At 42.0% G+C, this 17,780-nt stretch overlaps 1 protein-coding gene across 1 annotated transcript; it reads right to left on the reverse strand.

Annotated features, from left to right (window-relative positions):
* Positions 1–10,407: 10,407 nt before the first annotated feature.
* On the reverse strand, positions 10,408–10,953 carry LOC124775047. Its single transcript, XM_047249832.1, has one exon. It carries the CDS (start codon positions 10,951–10,953, stop codon positions 10,408–10,410), a length of 546 nt encoding a protein of 181 aa, XP_047105788.1.
* Between the last annotated feature and the right edge of the window lie 6,827 nt (positions 10,954–17,780).

Raw genomic sequence — 17,780 nt, forward strand, 5'->3', positions numbered from 1 at the left:
GGCCACTTGTTGACAAAATGCCTATTGGCTTCTGTCTCAGGTTCTTCGGCCAACGTTCATCTAATGATTTTTCTGACGTTTCGCCAGCACGAGAGGTTGGCATTGTCAAAGCTTCACCCTCCATTGCCGGTGGTGAACTGGAGGCGAGCTCGCGGCCGCAGACTATATGTACCTGGCGCGCCAACATCCGAGGGCTTCTCAGCGGTCATTTCCGGTGCGGTTCTCCTCTTGCTACCTGCGACGGTCGTTTGCTGCAGTACGGGAAGCCAGGATCCGTTTACCTTAAGGTTTTCCTCTTTCTTGTTGAAACTGTCCCCGTGTTTTTGGATTTCTACAGCTTCTCTAAACAAGCGCGTGTGATAGTGCTTCTCTACAGCCAGAACTTCCATGTCGGCGCTGTGTGGTGTAAGATAGTGCCATATACCCGGCCTCTACGGTGCTCAATGCAACAGCTTTTTGCTTTTGACAGGACAATGATGTGAGGCCCCCCCATTAATTTAAAACAGCAGCCAGTGGTGGGGTATCTGTCTCCCAATTCACTCCCCCAGTCCGCATCGCTATATCCCTCTAGTTTTGCGTTACCATGTCTATGGTATTTTAACTCATAGTTTGAGGTTCCTCTTAGGTATTGGAATATCCTCTTTACAGCTTTCCAGTGCTTTTCCTTTGGGTCTCTGCAATATCTGCTCACTGCATTGGTGGCAAAAGCAATGTCGGGATGTGACGTTTGAGACAAATATAACAGACTCCCTGCTGCTTCTAAATAAGGAACATTCTTGTCATATTCCACATCAGTCTCATTTACACTTAACTTCACCCCTACTTCCATTGGAGTACTTATGGGTTTGCAATTGCTCATGCCAAATTTCTTTAATATTTTTTTCCGTGTATGATGATTGACTTATGCTCAATTCTTGTCTTTCTTCATCCTTAGTAATTTGCATACCTAAATAATGTTTGACTTCTCCCAAATCATGCACCTTAAACTTGGTTTGCAGCTGTTTCTTGAAAATTCTCATTTGGCCTTCACTTTCAGTCAGGACAAAGAAATCGTCCACCCATATCGCCATTATTATTATTTCTTCTTTTCTCCCTTTATAGTAAATGCTGGGATCTGCCTTGGATTGCTTCATATTCATATTTATTAGAGTTTCATGTAGACATCGATTCCAGCAACGTCCACTTTGTTTAAGTCCATAAATACTTTTTCTCAAACGCCAAATCTTTTTGCTTTCTGGACTGATGACCATAGATGTTAAGTCCCATAGTGCTCAGAGCCATTTGAGCCATTTTTACTTTCTGATCTGGTTTTTATGGCTTCCCTTGGTGGAATGACATATATCTCCTCCTCCAATTTCCCATTTAAATATGCCGTTTTAACATCCATATGATGAATTATTAAATTTCGTTTTACTGCCAAGGCTAAAAGATATCTCAATGATGCATACTTGACTACAGGTGAAAAAGTTTCTTCGTAATCTACCCCTTGTTTTTGTGGATATCCTTTTACCACAAGTCTTGCTTTGTATTTTGGTGATGAGCTTTCAGGGTTCTTCAAATTGAATACCCATCTTGCCTGCAGTGGTTTCTTATTGCCTGGCATATCTACCCATTCAAAGGTTTCGTTCTGATATAAAGATTCTAATTCTCTCTTCATTGCTTCTTTCCATTCTTGAGAGTTTGGGCCACTCATTGCTTCTTCTGCTGTTCTTGGCTCATCATTAAAAGACTGTGCTGTATACATCTCAAAATCCGGATATTCCTTCAGTTTTGGTACACGAGAAGAACGCCTTACATTGTTTTCTTCATTTTTTTCATCCTCTAACTCATTGTCATCATAAATTGTATCCATTTGTCCTTGGCTGTCATCTTCCTCTTCTTCACTTTCTATTTCCTCACACAAGGTTTCACCTTCTGAACTAGATGCAGTTGACTTAGTGGTTTTGCTCTCTTTTGAGTCCTTTCTATTTTCAAAGAATATTACATCTCTACTTGTGACAATCTTTTTAGTCAATGGATCCATTAATCGGTAGCCCTTCGAATTTTCACAATAGCCTACAAAAATATACTTTTTAGCTTTCGGATCCCATTTTCCTCTTAGCTGTTTTGGAATATGTGACATTGCATCACACCCAAAAACCCTTATATTGCTTAGATCAGGTTTCTTTCCTATCCATATCTCATAAGGGGTTCTATTCTTTAATGCTTTTGTAGGTGTTCTATTGTTCAAAAAATACAGCTGTTGACACTGCCTCTGCCCAAAAATCTTTGGATGATTCAGTGTCAGTCATCATGCTCCTTGCTTTCTCAACAATGGTCCTATTAGCCCTCTCAGCAACCCCATTTTGAGATGGGCTGTACCTTATGGTAGTTTGATGCCTGATTCCCTTTTCTGCCAGAAGTTTCTTCAATTTCTGGTTAATATATTCTCTCCCATTACCAGACCTGATGATCTTCTTTCCCGTCCACCTTTCAACCATATTGCAATATTCCTCAAAGATATCTCTCACTTGGTCTTTAGAACTAAGAAAATAAACATGAGTATACCGTGAGTAATCATCAATAAACGTAAGAAAATAATTACTCCCACCTATGGATTGACACTCCATCGGGCCACATACATCTGTGTGGATTAACTGTAAGACTTCTGTGGATTTACTCTTACTAGTCTTGAAAGGTAACCTTGCTTGTTTTCCCTTTATACATGTCTCACAAGGATCCTTGGACACACTAAAATTCTGTATTCCCTTTACCATATCCTTTATTATAGACATACTCTTTCTATTTAGATGTCCAAGCCTCCGGTGCCATAAAAAACCTTCTGCTGAATATACTGAATCACTAACATTTTTATGTTTACTGTCAATGGTATCCAACTTAAAAATGCCCCTTTCGTTACTTGCTGTAGCTATAACTTCACCACTTTCACTGGTTACTCTTGCACCCTGCATGTCAAAAGTGACTGTATTTCCTTTCTTGACAATTTCCCCTACATACAGCAGGTTAGTTGCCACATTTTTCACATAATGAACATTGTGTGCTGTAACCATATCTGATTCACCATTTACACTTACATGCAGATCTAGTTTCCCAGCCAGGTGACAGTGGAGCTTGTTGCCATCAACAGTAGATATTCCCATATGAGTCTTATCTTTGATGTCATAAAGAAGTGATTTATCTTTAACAATATGCACAGATGCACCTGAGTCTAAAATCCATTCCATATCACGATTACTCATCCCACCAAAAGAATAAAAACATGAGAGTGCCTTACCTTTGTTATTGGTCCTTCTCTCTGGGCTATCAGTAACATACCTCTTTTGCTGAGTGTCTGATCTTGGGCTTACTTTTTCTTTGCACTGAGACGCAATATGTCCCATCTTCTGACATTTATAGCACTTCACCAATTTCTTCTTTTTGTTTTTTGAGTAGAGAGCAGACACACCTTCCTTCTCCAATGTACAACAGCTTGGAGCACTCTTTACGTCCTGCAGGATTTTCACCTTAACACTGTCGCCTGTGATTGGTATACCCGAGCTTTCAAGTCCCATAATCATAGGTGCATACCTTTCGGGCAGTCCTGCCAACAGCAGTGTTCCTATCCATTCGTCAGCGATCTCGAATCTGATGTTTCTCAGTCGGTTCGACGTGGTTATTATTTTGTTAACGTATTCGTCTACACTCTTACATTTGTCCAGACGAGTGGTAATAACTCACTTAATAATCCTACTTTTCTCGTAAGGCCACCATTCTCGAATGCACTTCGTAAATTGTCCCAGACTTCTTTCGCTGTAGCATCTTTTTCAACGTGACCATAATTCACTGAATCAATCAGTAATATTAATTTTGATTTTGCTTTCCTATCCTTCCTTGAATAATTCTGATCTGTGGATTTCATTGTCCCATCTACCATGTCCCATAGGCCGTCTAAACGTAAATACGCTTCTACTGCGAACTTCCAGGTTGCATAGTTTTCGCGACCTATAAGTCTTTCAATCTGTGGAATTTGTGCCGCACTCATTCTTAACGGTAACTTGCTTTTTACTGCCGTAAAGAACACCGAAAAATAATGCGGAAAAAAAAATTGCGATCGTCTTGTAAGGATAACTCGCACTTCACGTAAATTGGAACTTTTCCATTACTTTCTCCCTACTATTTTATTGATATACTTATTCCAAATGTAGCCTGGGCCCATAACCTATTGGAATTTGCGCAGCTGAATAAGTATTAAGGAGAAAAAAGGACATTTTACTAATAACTATATTTGCACATTCAAGAACAAAAAAAAATTTACAGCGAACACAACAGAATAATTAGCGCACACAAAGAGTGTTAGACAATGCCAAAGAGGTCTATTTTACACAGTGCACTTTGCGCCGTCACACACGAAATATATTGTTCACACAATTCCAACAGAATTTAAGAGGGGGGGGGGGGGGGGGTGCTGGAACACTGAAGTGTTTCTGCAGCTACACAGTATGTTATAAAGAGATAATCTGGTTCTCCACATTGTCATGTAGAAACAAATTTATGAAACTCTTTTTTTTGATGAGCATCAGCCTCTGCACACACGAGAATGTTTGAGAAGAAAATTCAGTTTCGCTGCTTAGATTATGAGACTACTGAAGCTAACAAGTTTGTCTGGTATAATTATGTAGTGAAGTCACAGAAATTAACACTTGGGCTGTGTTAAACATAACTCTGTATTTGGGTTAAGCACAGCAAATGAACATTTCTTTTGTTTGATGCACTATTCATTGACATTCTCCATTGAAAGATATCATTATTGATTAAAAAGCTTTGGCAGTACCTTCTTGTTAACATTATTCACTACTGTGGAACATTGAATATGCACCAACCACTAATGCAAAATTAGATATGACACACAATTTTATATCATTAACTGTTGGACCAGTTGTATTGAGAACATGTTAACTGACAGCACCCATAGCGATACAGTGTGACAGTTAAACAAGACACCCCAGCAGAAATATTTTACATGTTCAAAGTTTATATTTTTTCAATAAGTTTGTATTAATTGTAGCTTCGCACATGGGAGGCTTTTCAAGTTGTCTGCTGAACACAACAACGGTTTTTGTTAGAGTAATGAGTATTTTTTGAACAAGATAAATAGTTGCTGGAAAAATAGAATTTATATTTCTAGAAAGGACTAAGAATAGGAGTAATTAGTGGGCTGTAAGATGCTGTTCTTATGTTTTCCATCTGTTTAATTCATTTAGGGAGACAAGAAGAGAAAGCCACCATTGCGGAAGGAGAGCTCTTCCTTTCCATCTTCAGTTTTGGCTGCCGTCAGCAGAGTGCAGGATGAAGAAGTTCCTGCTCTTGTTCCTGAGTACACTGCAGGACCACCAGAACGTAGTCAGACATCCTCTGAAAGTGATGAACTGAAGACGAAGTGTGAACACCTCATAAGAAAAACTGATCAGTAAAAAAAATAAAATAAAACTCTTCAGCAGTCTAAGCGATGACTTAAGAGGAAAGTGGCTTCTTTGAGTGCTATCATTAAGGTACTGAAAGACAAGCATCTTGTGGATGAAAGTTCACTAAATATACTAGAAAGCATATCTGGAATGCAGAGAGACTTGCTGCAGCGACAAACTGCGAAAGCTGGGGCACAGGCTGTACCTAGGTCATACAGCCCAGAACTGTGCACCTTTGCCTTAACACTGCATTTTTATTCCCACAGGGTGTATAATTATGTTAGGCGCTGTTTTAATACATGTTTGCCACACCCTAGAACATTAACAAAGTGGTACCAGTGTGTGGGTGGAGCACCTGGTTTCACATCTGAGGCGTTTAAGGTAATTACGGCAGAAGCTTGTCACCGTGAAACAAAGTTTCCAACTCTATGTAGCTTGGTAGTTGATGAAATTGCCATCAGGCAACATGTAGAATTTGATGGTACATGCTATTACGGTTATGTTGACATGGGGTCATCTGTAGACACAATTTTCCCATTGCCAAAGAAGCCTTTGTGCTCATGCTTGTGGCTATTAATGCTTCTTGGAAGCTCGCAGTTGGGTATTTCCTGACTGCTGGTATAACTGGTGAGCAAAAAGCCGAGATAGTTAAACAGTGCATTGATCTTGCCAATTCAAGTGGTGTGAAAGTTGTTTCGCTCACATGTGATGGTTTAGCTAGCAATTTGTCAATGGCTAGATGTTTAGGCTGCAATCTCAATTGTGACACTTTGAAAAGTACTTTTTCAGTTGAAGGGAATGATCATGAAATGTCATTTTTCCTAGACCCTCCACATATGTTGAAACTAGTGCGCAACGCTTTAGGAGATAAAAAATTTCTTTGGGATGAGCAAGGTGGTGTCATTTCTTGGCACTTTTTGGAACTGTTACATAAATTGCAGGCCAAGGAAGGGCTCCACATAGGCAACAAGATCACTGCCAGTCACCTTAATTTTTTTTTTAAATAAAATGAAGGTAAAACTGGCTACTCAGCTGCTTAGCAATTCCGTGGCAGGTGCCATACAGTACTGTTGTGATATGAAACTCCCAGGTTTTGAACAGGCATCTGCAACAGTAAAATTTATACGCATTTTCAACTGTGTCTTTGATGTCTGCAATTCCAGAACACTTTTACAAAGTGGGTTCAAGCAGGCATTAAATACAGCAAATTTTAGTGCTGTAGAGGGAATCCTTTTAAAGGCACAGAGGTACATCAAGGCACTCACTGTTGGTCCAAATCCTCAAGCAATGAGAGTTGTTGACTCAAATAGAAAGACAGGGTTTATTGGATTCCTGGTGTGTATGTCCAGTGTTTTACACATGTATAGCAGAGTAGTGGGGACACAAACTCATGCTCCTCTATTGGAGTTTCTGCCTGTTTACAAATGTTTTCAGGACCACTTGGAAATGTTTTTTAGTGCCATCCGAAGTCGTGGTGGTTGGAATAACAGCCCCACTGCTCGTCAGTTTGTTGCAGCATACAAGAGGCTACTAATTCATAGTGAGATCTGTGGATCAGAAAGAGGGAATTGTATAACTTTGGAAGATATTCCCATTCTTACTTTTAGCAGTTCCAATGTTGATCACATAAATAACACTTCGGAACGGTGGCAGTTACTAAGCACGGAAAATAGTGCAGCGACAACTGACAACGACCACGATTACTTTGCTACTGGAATTTATCTCTCTGAAGTGGCAGTCCATATTGTAGTATATATAGCTGGATTTGTGGTGCGTCACTTAGAGAAAACCTTAAAATGTGAACCATTATCCGTGTTGAGAGGCGATGGTAGCCATGTTGCTTACTCTGTCATTCATAGAAAGAGTAGGGGATGGTTGGTTTTATCATTGAATGATGTTGTTGACATCTGTGTGTGTGCAGAAAAAGTGTTCAGGTGCTATAGTACAGGTAATTCAAAAGTTCCTTTGAAAAATCAGTTTTCCAAATGTGTGTCTGAGGTGCTTAGTGAATTCATATTCAAGCCAGTGTTTAAGGAGTTAGCAGACCACATGAAAAATCAGCATCCCTTGGACAATCATATGATACTTCTGATTAAAGCAATTGCCACATGATACCTCCTGACACGGCAAAAACATGCAGCCAAGAGAATAAGTGATGCATTGCATGAAAATAAAATCAGGACAACCTATACGAATCTGGTTCTCTCTAAAGGTCAGTAACTGATATTTGTACACAGGGGTCTAGTGTGTGAGGCATCTTGTATAAAGCACTCATTATATTGAGGCAAACTGGGAATGTAACCTTATTGTAATTAATAAATGATGCACATTCTTCCTTTTCCGTTATGTCTATGTTGTTATAACCAGCTAAAAAATGTTTGTGATGTCTGTATCTTAAAACTAATAGTACTAGCATATTCACTGTATCTATGAAAATTTGTTCCTGGTGTGTGATGGAGTCAGACAATTATAATTTTATGTGTGTGTGTAATACCTTTCAAATATATCTTCCTCAAACCAAAATTTGGAACTACATTATATGTAGAGTGTTTCCAAGTGATTGATACTCCACTATACCAGTATGCAGTACTAGTTCTGCAATAGCTTGTGATTTGTGTGCTTCCAAATGGGACATACATTTCTTTTTGAAATATTTAGCCATTGTTTGGCAGAGTATGCTGTAGTATGTTCTAGCCAGTGTTGTTAATTAAGTTTTCACGAGTGACAACATGTTAATGAGAAATAGAATTGCCTCATTTTTGGCACATTGAAATACATTCCCATCATTGTGTGGTATGTTGTGGTTTTTGCTTGTGTGTCATTACAAATTATATATTTTTTTTTATCTAGTCCCACAGTGCTTTACCCTCAAAAAATGAGAGATAGTAGTGTTCGCAGGTGAGCGTTATTGGTTTTTCACTACTTCATTGGGCACTAAATTTTCTAGTAGTCTCTCCCCTAATCCATTGAAATGTAACCCATGTGTTGTACAGAAACTACAGCTCACAACATTTATATCTGTAGTAAGACATATTTTATAAATGATTGCATATTTTCTTATGTTTGTTTGCTTGACTACTTTCCTGGTTTATGCAAGACCACTGTGATAAATCATATGTTTGTGGAATGGTAAATAGTATTACATTTGTATCAGTTAGGAGACTGAGACATTTCTTTCATTCTCAACAAGCAATGATGTCGACTTTGTTACAATTTAATATAACATTTTTTTTTACTACATAGAACTGTGTTATTTTTAAATCCACGATCTTGTGAAAAAGGCAGTTAACTGAAAACAGCCACATTGTAATAATTTTTCTGTATACCTGTAACAAGCAGTTCAACAAAGTGGATAACAACAGATCAAGAAAAGCTTTTTTGCTGGAATAAAATTCTGAATATAGTACCTAATATTTATGCTTTATTTCATTCCCAGTTCCCATACTTTTTATGAATGAATAAGGAATATATAGCCTATATTTTTATTAGGACAATGATTTCAAAAGCAAATCCTAGTTTCAATGTTAGTAAAACTTTGTCATTGGCAAGCAATGAAGCTTCTGCTTATTGATTGACACATTCCACACTTCTCAAACTATGATGTAAAGTTTTGCTCCATGATCTGTCTCAATCCCTTCATCATTTCATTTTGTACCACTGTAAATACCTGTCAGCTTGACAAGAAAGGCTTGCATTTAAAAGAATGAAAATTATAAAATAGGGAATGACATAAACAAAAGTAAGCAATAAGAAGAACTCCTTGCTAATATTAAAATGACTCCCATAACAGATGAAAATTGGAACACTGTTATACTGCCTTGGCTAACAGACATGTCATTTAAGTGCTGCTGCCGCAGTTGATTTGTTAGTCACTAAAAAAAGTGCCCTAGTCTCATACTAGAGCTGCTGCATGCCACTTAAGAGAAGAAATGTGGGTATGTATTGAAGTGTGTATGAACTGTATGGCAAAGAGTTTTGTGTAATTTATATTTCTTGGGATTCTCCGCAGTTCTGTTCCACTTGACAACAGAATGAAGTTGTGCACAATGTGACTGGTTGTTGGCTAAACAGTAACTCACATTGAGTTATTTTATCAGACATTTATCTGCTGCTTCATTGTTTAAATAATTAACAGCAAAGACAGATCATTTGGTTACCTCTTCAGATATATGTGGTGGTCAGAACCGCAATCAGTCTGTTACACATTAGTAAATAGCTGCTACAATACATCATTCTGAACTCAAACAACTGAAAAGTTTTGGTTTGTATGTCACGAAAATCGGAAAAGACGTCGTCACTTTTCGTAAATCTGGCATTGCTTCGTCCAATCAGATGGTTGTATCAGATGATCATAAGAATAAGTAAAGAAAGAACCCTAGTTTGTGATACACGTTTATTACTGAATTAACAAAATTGTATCGTTTACATTGAAGACTAGCTATTTGTAATATTACATTAAAAATATTTTTAATCAGAAGAAATGCGGAATTTCGCCTTTACGAGATTTTATTTTAAACAAAAACTTTGAAACAACCAATTTGATGACGTTACATGTGTATATGGTGCAATTAGTGACTTTAATACACACAGCGCTATAGCACACTGGCAATGTTTTGGTCAGTGTGTCATGGCAGCGAGCCACACCCCCATGGCTTCAAAACGTAGTACGACTGGGATACACAGCGCCATCTCCCCTTATTCTTACCTCCATGGTAGTGCCAGTGGTTCTACATCCCCACAGAGACCCCGCCACAAGTGCAGAGCATGGTGACTGGTGTACATCATGATGCGTTATTCCATTGGTGATGGTAAGGGCCAACATATTGTAGTCCACAGGTGCCTGGGAGGCCGTAAAGGGCGGCCAGACCGTGAAGTCAGCAGTGCTGCCAATGGGGCGGTGGTGCATTGTCTGGTGTTGGTGAGGCTGTTGGTCTGCCGGCAGTGGTGTTTGGGGCGTCAGTCAGCATTATAAAGTGCTCTGGAGCTGAACAAGCAGGTAACCATCCAAAGAAAGAGTTGATTTCAGACCTGCTGTGTCAATTGTAGGTGGAAGGGGTGTGTAGTGCTCTAATGACCTCGAAACTGTGCTGTAGCCAAACTGCCTATTGTCGAATTTGGCCATAACCACAGGTAGTGAGTCCTGCAGTGTTATGGAAATGTCTTCTGGGAGGTGGTCTCGCAGGTCTAGGCTGACTGTAAATTGGCTTGATGGGCCTGGAGCTGGGGCTGATGGAGGGTAAACACTGGATGTGTCTGCTAAAGTCCACGCCGGTATTAGGCAGTTCAGTGACACTGTTGTTGTTTTTCCAGCTTGCAAGATATCAAAGGTGTTTGGTCCTCTTTTCAACACCTTGTACAGACAACTGTACATAGGGTAGAGGGCGGGTTTGACAGCATCAGTCGTGAACATGACATGCATACATGACTGGAGGTCTTTTGCACAAAGATGGTCGGTTTGGCGTGGTGGGATGGCAGTGGGGTGCGGATGTGGCAGATGTGGTGCCTGCCACATTTTAATAGGTCCAGCAGGTTGGCATCCAACTAGTTGGTGGTTTGTGATATGAACTCTGCTAGGAGAGTGATCAGTTCCCCATAGAGCACCTCTGCCAGCAAGGTGTCCAGATCTTCTTTGTAGGCTGCTCGTATGACCAGCAGCACTCAGGGGAGTGGTTGTGGCATATGAATGCTGTCTTGAGGGTGCGGCGCCACCGTTCCACAAGTCCATTGGATTGAGGATGGTAGCTCTTGTGTGGAACCAGTGGCACCCACAGAGGCAGCAGAGAACAGGGCTTGGTCGAACTGTCAGCCCTGGTCAGTTGTTAGGGACTCTAGGCAACCGAAGCACGAAATCTATAGTGTGATGAAAGCTCGGGCGACGGTATTGGATGAGACATAAGTTAGAGATGTGGGTTCCAACCATCGAGGCGTCCTGTCTATGGCTGACAAGATGTATCCATCTGGGAGTGGTCATGTTGGAAATGGCCCTTGAGTATGGGGAGTTTCCCAAAGGGCAGTTGGGCATGACATGCTGTCTTGGCTCGTTGGCACTGGATGCAGGCTCTTGTCCATGCAGCATCTTCCCGATTAATGTTAGCCACACGAAAAGTTTTGTTGTGATTTTCAGTGTCGGGCATACTCTGGGGCGAGACAAGTTGTGGAGGAGGTCGAAAACTGTCTTCCTGAAGTTCTATGGGATGACTGGTCGTTGCCTACCATGGGATATGTCACACCAAACTAGTTTGATTGTGCTGCAAAGGTGCACTGCTTGAGCTGGAGGCCCATTATGTATCCAGATAGCGGGTGTTGAAGGTCAGTGTTAGTTGCTTGTGCCTCCACTAGTTGGTCAAAGTCAAGGAGTGCCGATGGGGTGAGTCATGAGAGATAGTCAGCCAGCGTGTTTTCTGCTCCCCATACATAGCAGATGTCCGTAGTATATCGTGAAATCAAGTCCAGGTAGCGGAATCCTTGGAGGTAGTTATTGGCTGCTGGATTTTTAATAGCATCAGCCAGAGGGCAGTGGTCTGTGTAGTTAGTAGGGGGCTAGCCCTCAATGTCATCTCAGAAGTACAGAACTGCCTCGTAGATCACCAAGAGCTCACAGTCGAAGGCTGACCACACTTTCTTGGGGTCAGTAAGTTCCTGCAAGAAAAAGCATAGGGGTTGGGTTGCTCTGGGTATTCCCTATTGCAACACCACCCCAATCGTCCAGTTGCTGGTGTTGGCCATTACAACCATATGGGTATCTGGCGATGGGAGTGCCAGGGTGGTGGTTTGAGCAAGCTCGGTTTTGATGTTCTCAAAAGCTGCTTGCATATCAGGAGTCCAAGTGAGCTTACATTTGCCTGACGTGTTATTGCCATGGAGTGACTGAGTGGCAGAAGTGTTCCTGCGGTGTGGGGGAGGTGTCAGTAAAAATTAATTACCTCTAAAAACGGTGCATTTACTGATACTCTGTTGTGGGGTGGTAGGTTATGGATTTGGTCTATCTTTTCTGGGGTGGGACAGATGCTCAAAGCGTCAACGAGGTGGCCTACAAATGTAACACATTTTTGCTGGACTTGGCATTTGTTCTCTTTGACAACACCACCATGCTGTGCTAGTTTGTTGAATGCCACTTGGAGGTGTTTCTCAAGATCTTGACCAGCTTGTGAGAAGATAATTACAGCATCCAAGTAGCAATAGCAAAAGGGCATGGTTAAAAAACAAGCTGTTAATGAACCATCGCCAAGTCTGAGCTCCATTCTTTAGTCCGAAGGATATAAAGAGGAATTCAAATAGGCCAAACAGTGTAATTATTGTCGTGTTTGGGATGTCCTCTGTGGCCATTGTGATCTGCAAATAAGCTCTTTTGCAGTTGACCACGCTATAGCTGGTTACACTCGCTAGTTCCTGGGAGAAGTCCTGAATATTGGGCATGGGGTAGCTAACAATGGGGTGCACGCATTCAAATGTCTATAGTCTCTACACAGGCGCCACGTTTTATCTTTTTTCCATTCTCATAGTAATTAGTGAGGCCCACGCACTGTCTGATGACCTGATGGTGCCCTCGCGTAAAAGTTCCTCAATCACAGCCACGACCGCCTTTAGTTCATAAGGGGCAAGATTGTGGGACCAGAGTAGGACTGATGGACTAGGGTAGTATAAATTCTGTGTACAGTACTGTCATGTACGATGTTAATCTTTTTATGGGGCTGATGTGGAGTAGCACGAGGCACACAATCTGCTCGAGGAAGCAATATCACTGTTTACACTCAACCCACTCACTAGAGCAATGTCACCGTTTCTGTGTGGCCCACTCGTGGGAGCGTCATCACAAAAAGTAAGAGGCACTGGGCTGTCCTGTGGTTCTGAAGGCCTGGTGGGACCTCGGGCGAGCGGCTCTCCTTGTTGCTGGTGTGATGACAGCTGTTGCTGTATGGTGTGCAGTTTTGCTGTGAGCTCAGAGCAGCAGTTGTGTAGGTATTCATTAGCTGCTCATGAACTTGCATTGGTGTGGCGGATGTTGGTGTATGCAGTAGTTGCAGTTTTAAGCTCCTCGAACAAGATTATAATGACTCAAAAAAATCTGCACCCAACACAAGCTCTTCAGTGTCAGCCACGTAAAACGTCCATGGGCGAGGGGTGTGGTTGTCCAGTTCAACTGTGATAGAGGCCATGCCTATCATGAGAGTCACTGAATCGTTCATGACATGTAGTTGTATAGCGGATGGCGTATGTTTTCCAGGTGTCAGCGCACTAACGTCGATACCTGTGTCGACTAGGAAGTATGCTCTAAGATGGTTGTCACAGACAAAGAGCCATTAGAATATAGATGTGGGATATGATGAATGTTGTCATGCTTCACAGCAAGGTGGCTTGAAGCAGGGGAGTGACCTGATGTGCCTGTGCAGGCTGCTGTACTAGTTCGGATAGCTGCAGGGCGGATGACAGTGGCATGTGTCAGCACAGAAGCATGCCTGGAACCAGCAGGGGTGGTGCGGCCGTGTAGCTGCAGCGTCCTGGCTGGGTGAGTAGTTATGGTTAGGTGTGGGTCGATGGCTGGATGTGAATGCGGCAGATGGTGGTTTACATTCCACTACAAATGTGGCGCCTGGGTCCATCGTGGTATCTGATTGTTGGTGCCTCACTGCAGTGGAGTCTTGCAAGGCTGCTGCAGGCATGGCATGGAAGGGCTCTTGAGGTTGGGGCAGCTTGGCAACTGTCGGCTGGCCATCGCTGCACAGTGGGCACTCTGCAGTGGTCCCTGTGGGCACAGCTGGTGTGTAGGCTGGCTGTAGATGCAACCAATGTTGACGTCAGTGCTGGAGGTGATGCGACTGTTTATCAAGACGTGATGTTGCGTGAGGGAAAGCATCTGGTCAGCAAGACATAACTGGGTTTAAAGCAGTTTGTTCTCGTGCATTAGCATGGCTGTCTGTATGTTTTCAGGCAGCTTGAGAAGCCCCAGTCACCAGACAGCACGATCTGGTAAGTGGTTTGTGTCGATTTGGAGGCAATAACCTGCGCCAGAGTGTTGACGGAGTTTCTTGGTCCAGCAACTTCTCAGGATGGGTAGGTGCAGTTGTTGTTCAGGTGAACGTGACAGGTGCTGTAGTATGAGTCTTCACTGTCTCATATCTTCCAGTGGTTGGTGCATGCAATAGGAAGTCGCTGATAAGATTGGTGTTGGTGTGGAGGTGGTTCAAAAGCACCAAAAATTTGTCATCGTCATCTGTGGTCCCAGCTCATTGCTGTGGAAAAACATGGTCTGGCACAGGGCCATACTTGCAGAGAATCAACTTTTATTGGTAGTAGATGTAACTTTCTATGTGGCCATTGGTAATCTTCATGGTGGCATAGGGCCAGAACCAGTATGAGCTTGCTGCAGTCGTGTGGAGTAGATGGTGCGGGTCTGTGAAAACCATCTGGTGGGGCTGATACAGGTGGCAGCTGTGGTGTGTCGTTAATGAGTGTGCTGTGACTAATTATCACTGGACATGGCACGGGTGTCTAGGCTGATGCATTGGTGCCGTGGAGGATGACGTAGGGGAGTACCAAGGAACTCAGCACAGTGGATGGGTCCTGGTTGGTGGCAATTGTGGTGGATGACGCATCGGTGTAGCTCATGCAATGTGGCGACTATTGTAGGTACTCCTCGTGTTCCTACGGGGCGTGGGTCGTAGTTGCGGTCAGGCTCATGGTATTGGTATGTTGTGGTCGCAAAGTGTGAAAACACTGCACAGTTGCAGGTAGACATGGTGTGCCTGCTTTTTTGAGTGACGTCACATGGCAGGCGTGGCCAAGAGTGTGGTGCAGGTGTTGTCGGTGTGGCATTGTTGTAATCACGTGAGACAGGTCACATCATCGGTGTATGAAGTGTGTGTCACCTGGGTAATGTACGGTATCATGCGGAATGTAAAGTTCAGGCATAGGCCATGGAAAAACATGGTCTGGCACAGGAAGGTCACTTATAGGATGGATTTCTCTACAATAACCCGTAAATGTCGGTTATCTGCAGTGGAAGGCGGTCTTGTATGGTGGTGATTGTTTGCCGGCAACTGTGGTACTCTGGAGGGTGTCCATAATTTGGTATGTTGCACACGGAATGTCAATACCTGCTGAGTGATTAGACTGAAAATGAGTCTGGTGTACTTCATTAACACTTTCAATGATCGGTATATTAGTAGCACTGGTTAGGTGGGAGGTGGGAACGGCAGCAGGCAGCTATTGTTCATGATGTATGGTCACTTGTGACGTAGCACTGTTAATTAATTAAGGGAGTGGCAACTTTCATCTCACCTCTTTCCTGATAACATCATACTTGATTTGCGATTTTGTGTGTTTGTCCATTTGGTGAGAGGTAATGATGCCCTGGTTTGGCGGTTAATAAAACAATGGAAACATTGTCAACTGTTCGAAAACCACAGTTGCACTGGTTATATCGCCTGGGAATTGGCAAGGGCACCAAGTAGATGCACAAATACATCGTCTGTAGTGATGCCAGGCTATGGAGCACCATCACGGGGTTTATTCTTCAGGGCATGAAGATTGTATCATATGGTGATGAGTAGCGTGCTGGAACGAGCGTAACTCGGTATTTTGCAGCACGGTTAAAAAGAAAATAACATGGTCACCATTGTAGGTAGTGAGGAGCAGGTATGGTAATCATGACGATAAATAATCACACGCTCACCCGTCAATTACTATGAATAATTTTATTCTCACAGCATATACACAATGCATGCAGCATAGAATGCATACTACAGAGAACTCATCTGGCAAAGATACAGTGGTTCTTGCTGCGGTAGGGCACCGATATTTTTTTTGGGGGGGGGGGGGGGGGGGGGTGGATGTAGGGCCATTGGCTCTATGTCCCCACAAATTAAATGAATATACTTTCATATTCTATTGCATTTCATAGGGGTTAGTTAGGATCAATTTTTGGGATGTTTCCAACGGTGAAGCTGTGGCAAGTCCATTCTGTAGGAAATTCTCAGCAACATCCACCTCCAGTGCCACAGTGAAGTACCTTAGCTGATGGGGTCCCTGGGCGAGGGGGTATTAAAGGAATCAATCTTGGTGTACTGCCTTCTTTCCTTCTTTGATCCTAATACATCTGTCTGTCTATTTCTTTTCTTGCTTCTCCACTAGGAGCACCAAATCTATCTTCCCTCTGTCCATCTTCAAAGTTTCTATCCCAGGATCTCTTCTTTTTACAGACTATATAGTAGAATAGTAGGATTGCACTGGTGGCTATTTCACGTATGATGAGGACAGTAGAGTAAAAGGAGATTTTTTTTTAGCTTTAAGTAAGTGACATGTGTTAGTCACGCTACACGTTGTAGGGGAGAAGAGTTCAGGTTGGCAATGGAAGGCAAGAGGAACTAATGGCGCACTCATACACATAGCTGAATAAGCAGCAAGATCTTAACAGGTAAGAAGAGAATGAGAAGGTTTGATAGCCAGTATTCAACAAGGAGTAGGCCTATGAGGAATAAAGATTAATAGTAGGAGACAAAATGCTAATGTTATCCTAGTGTAATACTTGGAATAAAATTTTTTGCATTGTCTAAATCTAGTAATTATAAGAAAATAAAGAATAAGCTATACATATCAGTAAGTAGAAGCAAGATACATAAGTATGAGATGTATGTGTATGTAGCAATGCTATATGTGTTATAAACAAAAGTAAAAAAAAGAAGAGAGGAGGAGTTAAGATGTTTAGATAAAGAGCAATCAGGTAATGTCAGCAGAAAGCAGTTTGAGAGAAACTTATCATTTAGAGTGAGAAAAGATAGTGAAAGGGGGCTATTAATTAAATTTATTGATGAAGTTAAGATGGCACATTTTAATGTCAGTTCGTGATTGAAATGCACCACACTGAGTTGTCATCTACTTCTTTGTGTACTCCCTCATGCTACACACACAGTCCTCTGATGCCAAAAATACATCAAATTTTTCTACTTCTACAGCCATCCCAAAGTCACTGTCAGGTTCTCGACCTACAGTGACGCGTTTAATAGACTAAGTCACATTATATGTGTTGGTGAAAAGCAGTACACTTCCGCAACATAACTGAGACTTGCCGACTTGAGGAAGCTCTGATATGTGTGTATAACAGGAGAAAGACTGCAGGTCTGATAAATCTAGAAGATACTCTGTGGCTTGCTGCTGCATTCCAGCTGTAGTTCGTTGCCCTCCTGAAAAAATACATAGGTATTGTCGAGTATGTAAATAGCAGATGAGGTGTAGGACAAGTAAAGGGTAGGCGGATCCATAGTAGAAATGGCCCATATCTTGGTCAGGTGAATCTGTGGGAAGAATAACCTTTACCATTTGGTGCAGGTAAGAGAGAGAGGT

Source organism: Schistocerca piceifrons, chromosome 1 (genome assembly GCF_021461385.2).
Source record: "Schistocerca piceifrons isolate TAMUIC-IGC-003096 chromosome 1, iqSchPice1.1, whole genome shotgun sequence".
NCBI lineage: Eukaryota > Metazoa > Arthropoda > Insecta > Orthoptera > Acrididae > Schistocerca > Schistocerca piceifrons.